This window comes from Oryzias melastigma, linkage group LG14 (genome assembly GCF_002922805.2).
Source record: "Oryzias melastigma strain HK-1 linkage group LG14, ASM292280v2, whole genome shotgun sequence".
NCBI classification, from domain to species: domain Eukaryota; kingdom Metazoa; phylum Chordata; class Actinopteri; order Beloniformes; family Adrianichthyidae; genus Oryzias; species Oryzias melastigma.
In genome coordinates this window covers 6,460,657-6,478,611 of record NC_050525.1, presented here as the reverse complement: position 1 = coordinate 6,478,611, position 17,955 = coordinate 6,460,657, and the positions used below count along the sequence as shown (strand labels likewise).

The following is a 17,955-nucleotide window of genomic DNA, read 5'->3' as shown; positions in this document are numbered from 1 at the left end:
TGAGAGGAAGTGCGGGTTTGAGGAAGTTAGCGAGCCCGCGCGGGCGTGCGTGTGCAACAACGGACTTTACTGCTTTAGTTCACAGTTTAGAAACTTTGGCAACAAGGAGCATTTCTGAATTTCTGAACCGTTTCTAGAGCTTGTCGGAGAGCAGCGGTGAACAGTCATGAAGCCCCGCCCACCTCAGCCAGACCCACACCTGGACAGGTGTTGACAGTTCTGTGTTCATGGCATTTCTCATCAGTCATTGAATAACGTTCCACATCCTTGATCAGCTTCAGTAGCTCAGAGCTGTTCTGAACAAAACCAGAATAAAACAGAGTTTAGCTGCTTTTTCCATCAGACAGGTCCATAAATCCCTCTCCCTCGGTTCGGATGGTTTTTGGTTCTCTGAGAACTGAGTCCAAGAACCAAAGTACTTCCTGGAACAACACTTGCTCATTTGAGGACATAAATGTCCAAACGAGGTCTGACCAGAGCAGAAAAAACAGGGGGAAGAAAAGCATCTCATTCTGAGAATATTCTATCATTTATGAAGAAGAACCACAGCTCCTCCCAGCAGAAAGCTTCAAACTGTTTTATATTTCCTGCATCTTCAGATTCACTCTGTGGCTGTTTTTTTTTTTCTCTTTTCCAAACACACCAAGCTTCCATCAGTCCATAACTTTGGTTTTCTTCATCTCTTTCCTCAAATGAAAGTCTGTTTGCATTCACACTGATTTCAACCAGAATTCATCTACAACTGAACCATCAGTCTGAAAAGACCAGAGCTCTTCTGATCCAAATCAGAGTTCATGTGAGCTTCTAGATCTGCCAAACCACTCTGACCAGCAGCTCTGGATCAGACCAGGGACAAGCAAGTCCAAATGAATGAAAACTTTTACTTTAGTTTTTCTTGAAAAGCCCGTAACAGAGGAGCGTAACACCTGGCCCCTTCTTTGTCCAACAACCAGGCCTGCAGGCTGAAGATGAACATCTGAGTTAATTCAAAATCACAGACAGTCCCTGTAAGAAGTATGTGACTTAATACTTATCTGGCACCCCTATTTTAGATTAATTCTAGATTTTTTTGTAAATAAATTGAATCTTTTGGTCAAATAAGTTTCTTTTCTTGCTCTGTTTTTGCATTTGAAGGCCTAATCCAATGAAAATTGTGTTTTTAGCATATTCTTGCAGTGTTTTCTCAAGATGTAGGACAAATATCAAAGAATTTAGGATTCAAACTGCGTTGCTGCGTATGATTTTATCAGGAGCAGACTAAAACCTGCAGTTTAAAAAAACCTCAAGTTTGTGATGCTGCAGGTTTATTAGTTCAGACAGGAACTAAGAACAGCCAAAAGTCCACAAAACTAAATCGGGGTCAGACGGGCAGAGGTCAATCATGAGGATGGGATCATCCAAGAAGAAACCAGAGATGTCACAGTCCAGGTGAGGGTCAGGGCAGGTGGCAGGCAAACAGAGATGAAGCAGGGTCAGAACCAGATCAGGTCCAGGTAGAAACTCTCAGTAATGCAGGCAGGGTGGCACAAATAGTACTTCGCACAGTGTGCTGCTTAAGAAGCAGGTGGGTGATTGTCAGATTTGAGACAGCAGCATCTAGAAACTGTGGGCTGGGGCTGCTGGGAGATGAAGTGCAGTCAGTACTCTGAGACTGCTTCCGCTGGTGGCCAGAGGAGGCGACAGAGCACTGACTCCTGTCAGTATTCCTCTTAGGTCACTTGTGTGCACCTCGAAATAGAACCACTGTTCCTCTACCACGAGAGAAGTGGTTTCCTGTGGTTCAGGGGTCGCTTTCAGATGCATTATGGTCTCCTACCAGGACAGGTATTCTAGGCTAGTTCTACTTGAAAGGCCTGATAGCATTGGAGAACATTTCTGTGGTGAGGAAGCTCTGGGTATCATGGGCGGCCGTGGTGCACCGGTAGGGTGGTCGACCTCTAATCGGAGGATTTCCCAATGTCAACATACCTAGGATAGTGGAGGGGTTATACAAGACACTGAACCCTACCTGGCTTCTGGTGGAAGGTTTGCATCAGTGTTCGGCAGTGGAGCCATCACCAGTGTGTGAATGGGACTTTGACTGTGAAGGGTCTTCGAGGAAGGTAAAGAGGCACTACACAAGTGTACACCACTTACCTTTGCTATCTACCCAACCCTGGACAGGTCGATCGCGGTATGTGGGAGATGTTGGAATGGGTTGATGATTGGATTGATGGACTGACAGAGTGATTGCAATATTTGAATTTGTTAGGTAGGATGACTTTTTTTCTGCAAATACTCAGAAGGATGCCAGATTCAGATCCTTTACTTGTCGTTTGTGCAGAGCATTGAAGGTGCAACGCAGAATAAAGTGATGTTGCTCCGGCCACAACAAGCCACTGTCAAGAAATCGCAGTTATAGAAGGAGCACACATGTTCCTCACCAAGAAGGAGGCTCTAAGGGCAGGGATCCCAGGTTAATTTACTTTAGTTTAGCAAGCAGCTACTGTTTATATTTTATGACTGACTTTATGTCTTTGTACAGTTGCCGGTAAGCCCACTGAGATGATTGCATCGTGATATTGGGCTATATCTGAACATATGGGTCAAAATCTGGTCAGTAAGGTAGATGTAATTTAACCCTTTAACTGCCTGTTCAACCAAATGGTGGAGCACATTTAGAGAACATGTTTTTAAAAACATTGATTATTACTCCCCAAGGTACAAAGGCATTAAAGGGACAATGAAGGAAAAAGATTTGAAGTAAAAAAAAACACTTTTTTCCCCAAAAACTGAAGTAAAAATATATTCTGGTTTCTAACTGGTGTGTACCAGATAGTAACCAGAATTTTTTTTTTACTTTAATTTTTAGAAAAAAACATTTTTTATTCAGTGTCAGGGAAACATGGAAGAAAAACAGAAATAGACATAGGTGGGTGAATGAAGAGATTGCCACTAATAAATAATGACGTATTTGCTGGCAAGGCCAGTAACCAAGTGTACAATTTGATCTGATACAATTTATCATTTTATTTTTTTAATTTCTATTCACAAAGGATTTTTCTGGGTTATGATAAACCTTATCTCCTTCAGAATCTGCTGGAATTACGTTGATCGTGTTATTTTATGAGTTCCAGTATGTAAAAGATTTTGTGTTTAAGCGTCACCGGTGACGCCTAAGGTGTTATGAGGTAAAATAGTGATAAAGTTACAGCTAAAATCCATTTCAACTTTAAAGGTGCATTCATACCGAACGCAATTCTCTCGGTGAAGTCGGCCAGTTTCAATGTTAAGTCAATGGAACGGAGGCGACGTGGCGATCTGAAGTCCCGTGACGCGATTTAAGCAACTAGTGCGGCGCGAAGGTCTGGCAGCAGGTCGATTTGAGCAACGAGGTGCAAATTAATAATAATACAAAATAGTCAGCTTTTGAGCTCAGCCACAGAGACACAGAAACACCGTGGAAGCGGCTGTCCTACAGACACAGCCCCTGTACCGGGAAAATCTTTTAGTAATAATCATATAAATCCAAACATGGAGAAATGATTATGATGTTTTTGTAAAACTCTTCACTATAAATAAACCTGGTTTCTCAACATTCCAAGTGATCAACTCTGATCAAAAGCTAATTCAACTTAAAGCTACAAAGCTGCTCTTATTTTGAAATCATCAAAGGAAAAGTGATGCTTTAAAGTTTTGGTTTTCTTTAGGACTTTTGAAGTTTAAAGCTTCAAAAAAGGCAAAAACTAAATGCAACTAAACTAAAATTTTTCCTGATTCATTAACACCATTATTGAAAAGATCAAACAGATTCATTTTCTATCTGTTAAAGGTCTATACCGTAAAATTAAACTTTTTTCTTTTGATCCTAGTTTCACAAAATAATAAAGTATTTTATTATTTTATTTTTAAAGTCAGTGAAACTGTAATGTAAAATGCTGAGAAACCGAACAGAGAGAAATGGGTGGGACTGCATTAGGTGAGTAAACTGTGGTATTTTACTGTCAGCTGAAGTGACAGCAGCAGCTTTGGTGTGATGTTCTTCTCCATTTGTTCTTGGTAGTCTGATATTCTGAGTCCCTGCAGTAAAACATGAACAGGAAGTCCAATGAAGTTAGATTTTCAACTCCCTAAGTTGGAGCACAACCGCCTCAGCTTAAGAAATGAAGACGGTTTCTACTGGTGTCACAATCAACAATAGGAATACCCGTGTTGTTGTTTGCCAGAGTTCTGTTTTATTTTATTATTATGAAGTCAAAGACGTGCTATTCGCCCAGTTACTTCTTTTTATTTTATTTATTATTTCTATTACTCTGCAGTATCTGGACTTTTGTTGCATTTCATACTTCAGGCAGAAGTAATGCTTTAGTGTCCTCCCCCAGCCCTAATTCTGCTGATCCTCTCCAGTCTGACGTTTTCTGACTCATATTTAAACTTTTAACAAACTTTTACCTGCACCTCCTCTGTTTGGCCACTGGGCGGCGACATCCTCCTCCACGAGGAAGAGGCATGGTGCCTTCAGGAACTGGGAGATCAGAAGATCCAGAAGGTAAATTTGAGTTGATTGAAGGGGATTCTTGTTGCTCCGGTTTACTTCATTTGGTAAAAAAAAATAAATAAATAATTCATTCTTCCTGATGTTCTGTTTTGTTTTAAACACACGTTTTGGGGATTTTTTGAATACGAGAAAACTATAAAACCTATATACTTTATTTAATTTTTCTCCTATAAAAGTAAACATATTCCTGCTAAACCCTTTTCAGAATGATTCTATTCAAAATTCAGCAAATTGAAAAGCTATTAAAACCTATCAGCTATTTGAAAAGTATGGTTTATGATTGGTAAACCATCTGCCTCTACTTTTTATGTTTAATTTTGTGATATTTGTTCAGCTGTTATTTTTTTTTTTCTCTTTTGACATTTACTGCTCTTTTTTGTTGGCCCTTTTGTTCTTTATTCTGTTTTTGTATGTATCTTAAGTTTTGTTAATAAAGTTTTTAAAAAAAATTTCTTGTTGTGTTGCTGAACACGAGAAAATTGCAGGTTGGATCGCTTATCCAAGAACAGGGAAACATTTGAACATTTTCCAAAAGTCATTGTGTGAGCATTTTTAATTATAAAAATATTTTTCTTTAAGTTATTTAATGTTTATTCTGTTTGTTTTCCCAAATTCTTTGTTGTTGTTGTTTTACCTTAAAGTCCTATAGTAGTTCTGAGGATACAGTTTTTAGTTAACAGTAAGCTCAAGCTCATGCTATAACTACTGCCCTGATATATATATTTTACAATCATTTACTAATTCCAGATAGCTGTGCTAATTGTTATCTAGACTTTCTGAACAGACCTAAAAGTTTGTTTTGTTTCTTTACATGTACTATATATTCAACCATTTATTTTGTTGTATTTAAACCCTCTTTAGGTTCTTTGGAAAAGTAGTTGTTCTTATTCTGTCTGCTTCTGTTTTCTCAACCATTCTTGAGTCACAATTAAAGACTAAGACTGAAGACTCCAAAAATAGTCTAGATCACGAGTCAAGGCCCGGGGGCCGGATCCGGCCCTCTGGGTAATTATATCTGGCCCTCAAGATGATTTCATTTTATTGTTATTAATGGTCCGATTTTATCTTGCGCTCATTTTTAACTTGTATAATTTTGACAAAATATATTTTATGGATAGTAAAATGTTGAAAGTTATTTAAGGTTTAAGTTGATTTCTTCTTCTTTTCCTTTCAGTTTTTCCCTTCAGGGGTCGCCACAGCCAATCAGTTTCCTCCATCTAAGCCTGTCTTCAGCATCCTCCACTCTAACACCAGCCACCTTCATGTCTTCATTCACTGCATCCATAAACCTCCTCTTTGGTCCTCCTGTCTTTTATTATTTATAATTATGTTAAAAAGTTACTGTTTTAAAGCTTTACAAATTAGCATTGTGCTAGGTTTTTGGACTATCTTGGCATTCAGTAAGACTTTTTTAGGCTATTTTGGAGTTGAACTAATATTTCATCTACATGCTAGATGTTTTTGCTAATTTAGTCTTTTTTCAGTCTTTTAGGATATTTCGAAGTTTAGCTATTTTTTCAGCTACATGCTAGCTGTTTTGGCTAATCTAAGTTTTTTTTTCTTTGTTTTTTTAACGTTTTTTTAGGCTAATTTGGCATTTAGCTAATGTTGTAGTTGGCTATCAGCTTCAGTGTTTTCATCTATCAGCTTCAGTATTTTTAGTTATCAATTTCAGAATCTTCAGCTATCAGCACTAGCATCTTCAGTGGCCAAATTCAACTTACAGCATTCACACTAGTATTATTGCAGATAATGCTATATATCTAGTTCATAGTTATGTTTAAGTTACATTTTTTTTAAAGTTTGAAAAATGTAGTTTTATTGTGTTCAATAAATGTTAATCCTGTTCGTCCCGTGACCCAAGGTGTGTTTTGGATTTTGGCCCCCTGGTCTAGATCAGCGATGATTCAAGACATTTCCAGTCAGGTCTGTTTTCCACAGAAACGTGATCTGTGATGAATATGAAAAACTCTAAAGTCCGAGCTCTGCTGGGGTCCGTGAACGCGGCGCGGGCGGGACTTCATGTGATCTTCTTTTCAGCTGCACTTTGTTAAGTTTGGGTCGCGCGGCGGAGATCAAATAAGTTATCGATCTTCCAGACACGCGGATAAATGGATTAAAAGGAAGCCGCTGCAGAAGTGAGTATATCTCTGTCTGTATTTCTGCCTGTCTGCCTTACTGCCTCCCCATCTGTCTGTCTGTCTGTCTGTCTGTCTGGAATAGCATCTGTATGACCTATGACCTTATTGCAGAAGGACAAAATGGATGTATTAGGACTGGATTGAATTCTTGATGCTGGAAAACAGCTAATAAGATGAATGACTGCAGTCTTTCCGGTCTGGACCTGTTGAGTGTTAGTGATCAGAATCATGTGACTCTCAGGTTTAGACAAATGTCTGCAGAACCTGATTGTTCATACCTCCTGCAGATGTTTCATGAACGTTTAGAACTTTAAGGTTCTGAGGGTCCAAATGAGAAGTGCTGCAGAAGCTTTCTGGTTCTTCATGCATGATCTAAAAGAAAGTTCAGTTTTCAGAGAAATCTGGTTCCTGCAGAAAAATTATTCAAATCTAACATGAATATGAAAAACTTCCTGATCCTGGACTGTGAAAACAGAAGTTTTCTCCTGTGAGGTGGTGGAGGTGGGGGAACCTGGTTACTTCTGCAACTGAATCCATCCAGTGACATCCTCGCGTCTGAGTCTGTCTCCATGAGCCCATGGAAGCATGTAGCCTGATTTCTTTCAGTAGAGGACCAGAAACCAGCACACTTCTGAAAACCCGTCCACCGGTTTGCCTGGGGGACCGGATTACTTCCAAAGAGGGTCAGATTCTGATTCAGGTCTGACATAAACGATACCAGAAACGAGCCTGTCGTTCCAGTTACTCTGAATTTGTCTTCATGTCAGTCTTTTTTTCTCTTCAAAGTAATTCTTTCATTTTCCATATCTCCACCTCTTCCTCCTGCAGCTTTGAAACGCTTTCAGTTTACGTGTGAATCATGTTTGCACTCAGAGTTGTGATCGACTGGATAAAAATAGACAAAACCACTAAAACCTCTCCTACAAACAAAAGATTTTTTACTAGTGCTCTTATTTTGAAAGTCATGACAGACTTCCTGTCTTTCCTCAGGGATGGAGTGTGTGAGTGTGTGGCTGTTGTGCGTGTGCATGTTGAATGTGTGTGTTGGGACTCTCAGTGATTTGGACAGAAGTGACAGAACCCAGCTGGACCAGCAACCTGTGGATCTGCCCGGCGACAGAGCTTCAGGTAGAATTTGATTTCTCTGGAAATTTCTGCCATCTTTGTTTAGCACGAGTATCTCTGTGCCTTTGTGTTTTTGTTTGTGTGTACTTGTGTGTCTGCCACTGTTTGTGTGTGTTTATGCTTGTGTGGGTCAGAGTTGTGACAGTGTGTGGGCTAGCTGTTAGCAGCTTACCACAGCTTCCTGTCATAGACGAGCCTTGATGACACAGGAAGTGGAGTGTCAGGAGGATTATCTCAGCCATGACAGAATAAAACTTTTAGCCCCGCCCCCACTTGCAGGAAGTGCAGCTGATACTAAGAGGATGCAAACTTTTGTGGGTTTTTCCACCCTGAATTTCGTCTGCAGGCGCTGAATGAGAGCATGATGGGAAGTGATGCGTTCAGGCTCCTGACATTGACCCACCCTCCTGAACAAAGGGAGTATTTCTGTCTCCCAGCTGCTCGGCCTAATCCCCGCCTCACCTGTCTTCTTCTGTGGTGGAAACTTGGAGGCGGGTCAGAGCCTCCACTGCTTTCAGACAAACTCTGCTTTTGAGTTTTTTTGGTCCGTCCTGAGCTGATCTGGACTCAGACTCTCATTGTTCCTGTCTCACTGGACTCTGTCAGTCCCGTAGAAAGGTCAGAGGTCATCGGAGCAGACCTTTAGTTCTTGTCAGACAGATCAGCTCGCGCTCAACTTTTAAACTTCAGATCTTCCTAGAGGAGAAAATCAGGGTTCAGACTGAATGTGCCCCCCTTGTCTTTGTGATTGTGGTTCTGGTCTGTCTTTCTTGAAACATGATGTTCTGGTCCTGCTGCTCTGCACAGTCCAGCTCATGCATGTCCTGCAGTTATTTTTGCGACCTTGGTTGAAGCGGCTGAAGGCCTGCAGTTATTTGTGCAACGGCGGAGTGAAACCTGATCTGAGCTGTTTGTGTGACTGCGGTGAGGAGTGTGATGAAGGTGCAAAACAAACTACACAACAACAAAGCAGACTGACAATTGGGGTTGGCTGGGACTGTTGTTTGTGTGACTGTTGTTTGTCACTTTTGTTTGTGTAACTTGTTCGCAAATCTTTTGTTTGTGTGGCTAGTGTTAATGATTGTTGTTTGTGTGACTGTTGTCCTCTGCTGTTGTCTGTTGCTGTTGTTTGTGTGTCTTGTTTTTTGGCTGTTGCTTGTGTGACTTTTTTGTTTGACATGTTTGTGTGACTGTTGATTTTGTGTGACTTGCTTGTGTTACTATTGTCTGTTGCTGTTGTTTGTGTGACTTGTTTGTGTTGCTATTTTTTGTGTGACTGTTTTCTGTTTTTGTTTGTGTGACTAAATTGTGTGAGACTTGTTTGTGTGACTGTTGGTTGTGTGACTGTTGTCTATGACTTGTTAGGATAACTGTTGTCTGTAGCTGCTCTTTGTCTGGCTTTTCTTTTGTGACTTTTGTCTGTTGTTTGTATAAATTACTTGTGTGACTGTTGTTTGTGTGACTGTTGGTTCGGTGACTGTTGTTTGTATGACTGTTAGTTGCATGACTGTTGTTTGTATGACTAATGTTTATGACTGTTATTTGAGAAACTGTTTTTTGTGGATCATCGTGTGGCTGCTGTTTGTGTGACTGTTGTTTGGGGCTGGTCTTTCTGTGAATTACTTGTGTTGCTGCTGTTTATGTGACTTGATTGTGTGGCTGTTGTTTGTGTGAATTGTTTGCAAATCTTTGATTTGCATGGGTGTTGTTTGTGTGACTGTTGGTTCGGTGACTGTTGTTTGTATGACTGTTAGTTGCAAGACTGTTGTTTGTATGGCTAATGTTTATGACTGTTGTTTGGGCAACTGTTTTTTGTGGTTCCTCGTGTTTGTGTGACTGTTGTTTTGGTCTTTCTGTGAATTACTTGTGTTGCTGCTGTTTATGTGACTTGATTGTGTGGCTGTTGTTTGTGTGAATTGTTTGCAAATCTTTGGTTTCCATGGGTGTTGTTTTTGTGACTGTTGGTTTGGTGACTGTTGTTTGTATGACTGTTATCATTTGCAGTTGTTTGAGTGACTTGCTTGTGTGACTGTTGTTTATTGGTTGTTGTTTGTGTACCTTGTCTTTTGGCTGTTGTTTGTGTGACTTGTTTGCTTGACTTGTTTATGTGACTGTTGTTTTTGTGACTACTGTTTGTTGGACTTGCTTGTGTGACTGTTGTGAATTGCTGTTGTTTATGTGCCTTGATTTTTTTCTGTTGTCTGTGTGACTTGTTTCTTTGACTTGTGTGACTGATGTCCTTTGCTATTGTTTGTGTGACTGTTGTCTGTTGCTGTTGTTAATCTCCCGTGTTTTTGACTGTTCTTTGTGTTACTTGTTTGTTTGACTTGTTTGTGACTTTTGTCTTGACGTTTTGAAGTTTGACCTTCAAACTTGCTTCAAACTGACTGTTGTTTGTGTGACTTGCTTGTGTGACTCTGTCTGTTGCTGCTGTTTGTGTGAGTTGTTTGTGTGGCTGTTGTTTGTATGATTGTTGTTGCTGTTTGTGTGTATGTTTATTGTGTTGCTGTTGTATGTGTAACTGTTTTTTGTGTTACTTGCTTGCTTCATTCTTTTGTGGGGCTGTTGTTTGTGTGACATTTTTTTCAATATTTGGTTTGTATGGGTATTATTTCTGTGGCCGTTGTTTTTGTCTGACTTGCTTGTGTAACTGTTGTCTTTTGTTGATGTTTGTCTGACTAGTTTTTCGGCTGTTTGTTGCTGTTGTATGTGGCTTGCTTGTGTGGCTGTTGTTTGTGTGATTGTTGTTTGTTGTTGTTAGTGTGACTGTTGTTTCCGTGACTATTGTTTGCTTGGCTGCGGTTAGCAGGACGATTGTGAAAGAGTACTTTAGCTTATCTTCCTCAGGCCACATTTTTGATCCCTGCTTATTTTCAAACAAAACCTGAAGGCCGAGAGAAAATCTGTGTCAATAAACAAGTTGATCTCTGGAGTTTTACAGTTGAAAAGTAATAATACAGCTATAGAAAAGGGAAAATTATGTTAATGCAAAAATTTTTTTACTTAGGATTCACAAATATTGTTTAAGCATTAAAAGAAGATTAAAATACTGTGCCTTTTTTGTGAACATATTGTTTATGTGTTTATGTTTTCCCTGTGCATGCGTGGGTTTACTCAGGGAACTTCGGCTTTCTGCCACGGGTATGGGTGTCTGAATGGATATGGGTGTGTGATTGTGGCCCTGCGACAGACTGGCGACCTGTCCAAGGTGTACCCTGCCTTCCCCCAGAAGTGGCCTGGTTGGGCTCCGGCAGCCCCATGGCCCAGAAAAGGACAAACAGTTCAAAAACGAATGAAGAAAATACTGTCACGATACTCACTTGATGTTTATTATTCAAGAAGGTTGAACAAAGTCGAATAAGTTCAAGACTCACTTCAATTAAAATATTGGTTTTCAATTTGTTTTTTTTTCTCATGATGGAGGAGACCTACACTCATCGGCCACTTTAGCTGATTGAATTAACTCTGATCGTGGTTGTAGGTGCCAGACGGGCATTGCTGATCTACTGCGATTTTCACCCACAACCATCTCTAGGGTTTACAGAAAATAGTCTGAAAAAGAAAAACTAAAGCAACTCATTGAAATGTTGTCAGATGAATGCAGGCTCAATAAAACAACTTTAACGTGTATCACAGTTTTCCTGTTTTTCTTGTTTTCACACTGTTGACAATCTGTTAAAGGTTTTTCTCTGCACACGTGTCATTTCTGATGATAAAAGTCGTTACCCCCCCGACTCTTAACGGCGAGTCTGATGTGTTACAGACCTGTGTGTCATAGACCAGCAACTCTGTCACAACGCAGACTCGCTGCTCAGCTTCGAGGCGATCTGCAGCATCCACAAACTGATGGACGACGACGCCGACGGCAGCGTGGACACCACCGAGACGGACGAGGTGAGCCCCCTCCCTGAAAGTGGTCCGCCTCACTGCAGAATATCAGATGGGGAAATCATGCGGCACCTATCTATCCTTAGTTTCTCAGGGAGGATCTCCAGTACAAAGACTCCAAAGCCAAACAGAACAGCTTCCACCGAGCCGACCTCCACATCAGCGTGGAGGACATGTGGAACGCCTGGAAGAGCTCCGAAGGTGAGGAGGAGGAATGTCACGGGAATACTAGGATATCGTTTATTGAACTGAAGCAGGACTGCATGAAAAATCCAGGAAACACTAAGAACATCCTGGATCAGTGGTCCATGGACAACACAACTGCTGTGTTGCGAGCGCAACTCCAGACAATGATGTCCTCACATGGACTGGACCACAACACGCTGACCTAATACCTATTAGTCAAACACAAATACACTATAAGACTGTTAGGAATCAAACACATTGAAGCCAATATCCCATAAACTTCTTTAGAGAAATAAACAACTATTACTCAGCCATTCTGTTAGTCAGAATAACCATTCTTGCTCTGATACATTATTAACAAGTTCTTATAATCCTATCTTTTTCACGATATATATTTTTTTATTGCAAGTTATAAACTGACCAATCAGAGGCTTCAATAAAAGTGGGTGGTCTCACGTTGACAGATTCTCTAAAGCCCACTTTAAAAAGGAAGGGGTGTGGCCTTCCAACAAGCTCGCTCCTGATTGGTGACAGTGGTTGCCGTAGAAACCAGCCTCAAACCGATTTGGATCAGTCACTGCTTACTGATGACGTCTGGCTCCAACGTGGCAACGTTTGTATCCCGAAATAATGGCAACTAATTTGACTTTGTTGGACCTGAAAGCAAGTCATTTTCTGTAGGTGATGTCACATTCACTCAGTCCAGTTCTAAAATACAGTCAGTGGTCAAACACCAAGATCCATACGGATCAGCAGTTTATACCCCGAAGAAAGCAGCGTTATGAAGGGATTACCTTCTGCACATCCTCAGATGAATAAACATAATCAAAGGCTTGACAGACAGAGAAGAAAACACTGATGGAAACAAGAAGGTTAAACTTGTCAAAACATTTCCTGCTCTGCGTTTGTGTGCACAGTGTACAACTGGACGGTGCCGCAGGTGGAGGAGTGGTTGGCGGTCAGCGTGGAGCTTCCTCAGTACACCAAAAGCTTCCAAAAACTTCAGCTGGACGGCCGATCGCTGCCCAGGTACCGGCTGTGGTTCTGACCATAGATGAGGAAATGTTCTGGCAAGACGGTTTCCCGTGAATACTGTTTTATTATTACAAATCTATGGTTGTGTCCAAATTCCCTCCTTAATCCCTTACTACTAAAAAACTGTGTAGTTGCAGACTAAATAGAGTCCTGGATTTATAGGCGATTCAGACGCCATGTTTACTACTTTTCTTTTGTTTTTCTAAACGCCGGGTATGACGTCACCGATTTCACAAGGTTAAAGTCGAATAAATACAAGCATTTCACGACGTTTATTTATTACTCCATTGTGTTCTGATGATGAAAATGTGCATGGTTTATTCAAGTATTAAATTAAAACTAGGGATGTCCCGATCCGATCACGTGATCGGAAATCGGGCCCGATCCCATGGTTGATAATAATAATAATAATGATGGATTAGATTTATCTGCGCTTTTCCAGACGCTCAAAGCGCTTACATTACATATCCATTATTCATTCACACATCATTCATACTTGGTGACGGTAAGCTACTACAGTAGCCACAGCTGCCCTGGGGCAGGCTGACAGAGGCGTGGCTGCCAGTACGCGCCTACGGCCCCTCTGATCATCACCGGAACATTCATACGCATTCGCACACCAGTGGAGCCACACTGGAGGCAACTAGGGTTAAGTGTCTTGCCCAAGGACACAACGACACTTGGCTGGCGGGAGCCGAAATCGAACCGCCTATCCTTCGATCATTGGCCGACCCGCTCTACCACCTGAGCTACTGTCGCCTCAACAACGGCCCGACTCGATCCAAGTAGTCCGATCAGGATCGGATATTTCATTTATTCTTATTATGATCAGCGCTTTATAATTCAATCTTATTATTCCGGATGAATACTTCATTAGAAGTCTGCATGATCACAACATGATCACAACATGTTATTCCAGAAAACGCAGCAGAAAACGGCAGCAGCTCAAGCAGGACGCTAACATAAACAACTCAGTCAAGCTAGCTAGATGATCACAGATTCAGACTTCCAGGATCAATAACTCTTAAAAACGCTTTAAACTGACAGTAAGTATCTCTATTGCCAGAGCAGGTTTTCACATCTAGCTCTGAACCCTTAATTTTCTGCTCTGAAACTTTTCCAAAATGCACCTGCAGGATTTACCTGTGTCATCTGACACCCAGGAAAGCTAAACACCATGGCAACAGTGCCAGCCACAGCTGAGACGCTGAGTTTTAATTCATATTGTCTTCACAATCATCAGCCTTTAACATAAAAAACGTAAACAAATAAACAAAATCTAAACTTTGTAGAACACTTACAGTTTTGATTTAGAAATGTTGCTGTTTTTTTTACATTTTCGTTCACCTAACCACCTCCAGATGATCAGCTCACTTCTGTTTCATATGATTTCAAAGGTTCAGGTCATCTCAACTGAATTCAGTCAAATTTGCTTTATTTAATTCATTTTTTAAGCAGAAATTTAGCATATAGTTAAAAATGACACATTTTAAACATGCAAATTAGTGTTTGTTAACCCATTACCATCTGAACTCCAGCGTTTATGTTCTTTGGTTTACTGTAACTTTTCAACTGTTATCAGGATCTTTCCAGTAGATTCTGGGAAAAGCGGCGGGAAAAGTTACAGTACATTAAAGATTTTGTGTTAAAGCATCACCACTTGGTAAAACAGATAAAAGTGGAGTTTGAATATTGGTGTCCAGAGGTTCAGGAGTGTTTGTGTTTCCAAAGACGGAAGTCTGAAGCTGGACACAGCAGGGGCGGAGAATGGGGACGCCATTTGCTTCTGTGTGGAATTTTAAGGTTTCCCGCCGCCTCCTTCTCCTTTTAGGCTGGCGGTGAAGAACACCACCCTGACTGTATCCCTGCTGAAGATCGTGGACCGAGGTCACGCTCAGAAGCTGCAGCTCAAAGCCCTGGACATCGTGCTGTTTGGACCACCACCAGGTGTGTGAGTGTGTGTCCAAAGAAAAACCCTTTTGAGGAAATTCAATAGAGACCTGGAGAAGGGAGGCCTTCACACAGGAGACCGGACTCTCAGGTCGGATCCTGACGTTTCCTCTTACGTTTCTCTTGCTGATTCCTACTGGAGTTTGCAAAGGGTCAAGGGTTTTAGCATCTTCTGGATAATCCTCATTTTTTTCAATATTTTTTCGTTATTGAAGTCATTCAAGTTATAAACTGACCCATCAGATTCCTCGATAAAAGCAGGTGGTCTCACATTAAGGCGTTTGAAATGTTTCATTGGCAGATTCTCCTGAGGGGTGTGGCCTTCCAACAATTCCTTCCTGATTGGAGAGTTGTTGCCATAGAAATGATGACTCAGGCTGACTCGGACCAATCACTGCGTACTGACCATTTCTGGTCACAACATGGCGACGTCATGAAAAAATGGTGACTGAATTGGATTTGTTTAGTTGGAGCTGGAAGGAAACCGTTTTCTCGCTCAGTTCAGTTCTCTTATACAGTCAAAGGTGTTTTGCTGTATATGCGTGGCTGGATGACTCAGTTGGCTGCAGGCATGACTGGTGGATGTGGGCGGGGCAGAGCCCGGGACTCCCTGTTCCAGTCCCCAGCCCAGATAAAATACATCCGACGTAAAAATCTGACAAACCGAGTGTGCGGATCAGGGAAAGCTGATGGACTGTGGCGACTCCTGATGGGATGTGCAAAAAGGTGTTGGCTTGTAAATGTGGAGCGCACAGTTGTGGGTCTGCATTAGTGTGTGTGTGCATTCAACAGTTGTTGTGTCTCTTGTGTTTGTGAGTGAAGTAGAGTAGATCAGGTATCAGGTGAAGCCTCAGGCTTCTTGATTTCCTCTGTTTTTGTTTCTCTCTGCCCCTTCTCCTGCTAAGCCCCTCCTACTCATGTCTCTCTTTTCCCATCCAGTCTAGAATGAAATGGATTTTAAACGCAAACCCGTCCTGAGTGTCCGGGGATACGTGCTGTCAGGATGTGTCCGGCACACGAGCCTCTCTGCTCCGCCCTGTTTCTCAGCTGCTGGACAGGATCCGTTTAGAATGAACGCGTAAACCTGAAGGACCGGTCTGCTGTGCTGTAGAGAGTCTGACAGGAAAATCTCAGTTCAGCGGTGGAGTTCCTCACTCACCTCTGACTGGGAGCTGTGAATGTTAACAAGCGGTTCCGAACCACAGAGGACCTTGTTTAACTGTGCTGACCATCTGAAGAAAATTCCAGTCAAGCGCATTTTTAGTGAGGCGTTCCAAGAATGTCCAACAGAGAGAACCCCCCACCCCCTGGAGATTCAGAGCCGGCTGGAGAGATGATATCTTAGCTGGTCTGGGAACGCCCCAGTATCCTCCTGGAAGAGATAGTGGAGACTTATACCAGAAGGATGGATGATGGATGGATGAACGGATGGATCGTTGGATCGATGGATGGATGGATGAAGGGATGGATGGATGGATGGATGGATGGATGGATGGATTGTTGGATGGATTGTTGGATGGATGGATGGATGGATGGATGAAGGGATGGATGGATTGTTGGATGGATGGATTGTTGGATCATTGGATGGACACATGTGTGTAATCAGAAAGGAAAACCATCATTAACATCCAGGAGTCTTTTAAAAACAGATCTGCAGACGGGAAACTCTGTAGCTCCACCCCCTCCACCCCTCGTGTTCCCTCCACATCGTCTCCCTGCAGGTTTGATCCAGACTTCTGTTTATCATGTTGATGTACAGCCTGTGTTCTTCTGTGGGTCAGCAGGTCTGCAGAACCGATGGAAGGATTGGGTTCTGGCGTTGTCCGTCCTGATGGCTCTGGGCGGCTGCTGGTTCGCTTACGCACAGACCAGGAAGTCCAGAGACGACCTGGGGAAGCTGATGAAGGACCTGGAGGGTCTGCAGAGAGCTGAGCAGAGTCTGCTGGACCTGCAGGAGAAGTGAGTCCAGCACAGCTTGGAGACGCAGACCTTGTGACAGACAAGGTTGTGTTTGGTTTATGGTGTAAGGCAGACACAGCTACAGGTCTTTGACTCCATGTTTCTATAATAAAACTCCTCAGGAGTTCCCAGGGTTCCAAGGGTTTGAAGTTCCTTAGTTTTGCTCTCAGCTGAAAGAAAATTAAAAAAGGAGAACTGTAAATAATTTGACTTTCATCCGAAATGTCAATAACTCAAGAACTGTCTCACACTAACGCAGAGAAAGTGCAAGACAGACCTGGGCTTCCTCTAACCCTTGTGCTATCCTAGGTATGTTGACGTTGTCTTGTGGGGTCATCTGGACCCCACAAGACAACACCCTGAACTTTTTTTTTTTAATTATTTTTGGTTTTCTGTGGTGTCCATGACAGACCTGAAATCTTGTCCACCTTCCACGTTTGCCATGAGATAGATAACACGTCAATGTAAGGCTTGGGTCATCTGGACCCATAAGATAGCACAAGGGTTAAGGCCATTCCTCTCTACAACCCTCCACGGGCCCGGGCAACCCCGAAACCTGCAACCCCTGTACGGATCGACCCCGCTAATAGCGTCATGGCAAGCACCAAAAATCTAGAACCGAAGCTCCAAAAACAGTGAAGTCTGGCTGTTTGGAGGACGACACAAAACAAGACAAACTCTGATATCCACTAAAGGACAGCCTTCGATGGAGGGGAATAAAATTAGGCAGAAGTGTGGAGGATCAGCTCAGTCTGGCTCTGAGACGCCATCCTCAGTTAGACCTGCTGTGTGTCTGTGTGGATCAGCAGACCAGAAAATTCAAGAATAGACCAATTCTGTTTATTTCATAATTTAATGTAATCAAAACTGTGGAGGAGCTGCTGCCACGAGGAGGAAATAACTCACTCTGCGACTGAGACGGAGCAGAACGAGCTGCCGGCTATTCTGTGCCCTTATAAGGACACCGCAGACAGAAAGTGTGCGCTGAGGCCGTCAACACACACGCACACACCTCCAACACACACACCCAGTCGTGCTGAAACACGCCATTTCCTCTGATGACTTCTTGTTCTGCAGAGTTTTAAGAAGTTCCTGTTTTAGCTCAAACACGTGTCCTACAGAAAACGGTGAGAG

General features: G+C 42.1%; 1 protein-coding gene across 4 annotated transcripts in view; it reads left to right on the top strand.

The window, feature by feature from the left end:
• Window positions 1-6,517: 6,517 nt before the first annotated feature.
• LOC112138677 (stromal interaction molecule 1) overlaps window positions 6,518-17,955 on the top strand; it is a 30,200-nt gene continuing 18,762 nt past the window's right edge. The window contains exons 1-7 of one of the 4 annotated variants that reach the window (XM_024261288.2): window positions 6,519-6,675; window positions 7,669-7,806; window positions 11,567-11,697; window positions 11,778-11,892; window positions 12,795-12,906; window positions 14,744-14,859; window positions 16,647-16,821. In XM_024261288.2, coding sequence (XP_024117056.1) covers window positions 7,671-7,806; window positions 11,567-11,697; window positions 11,778-11,892; window positions 12,795-12,906; window positions 14,744-14,859; window positions 16,647-16,821 — 785 coding nt within the window. In that variant the 5' untranslated portion in view covers window positions 6,519-6,675; window positions 7,669-7,670. Of the gene's footprint in view, window positions 6,676-7,111; window positions 7,379-7,668; window positions 7,807-11,566; window positions 11,698-11,777; window positions 11,893-12,794; window positions 12,907-14,743; window positions 14,860-16,643; window positions 16,822-17,955 lie in introns of those variants that run through there. The other 3 variants (XM_024261286.2, XM_024261287.2, XM_024261289.2) reach the window with 3 other exon arrangements.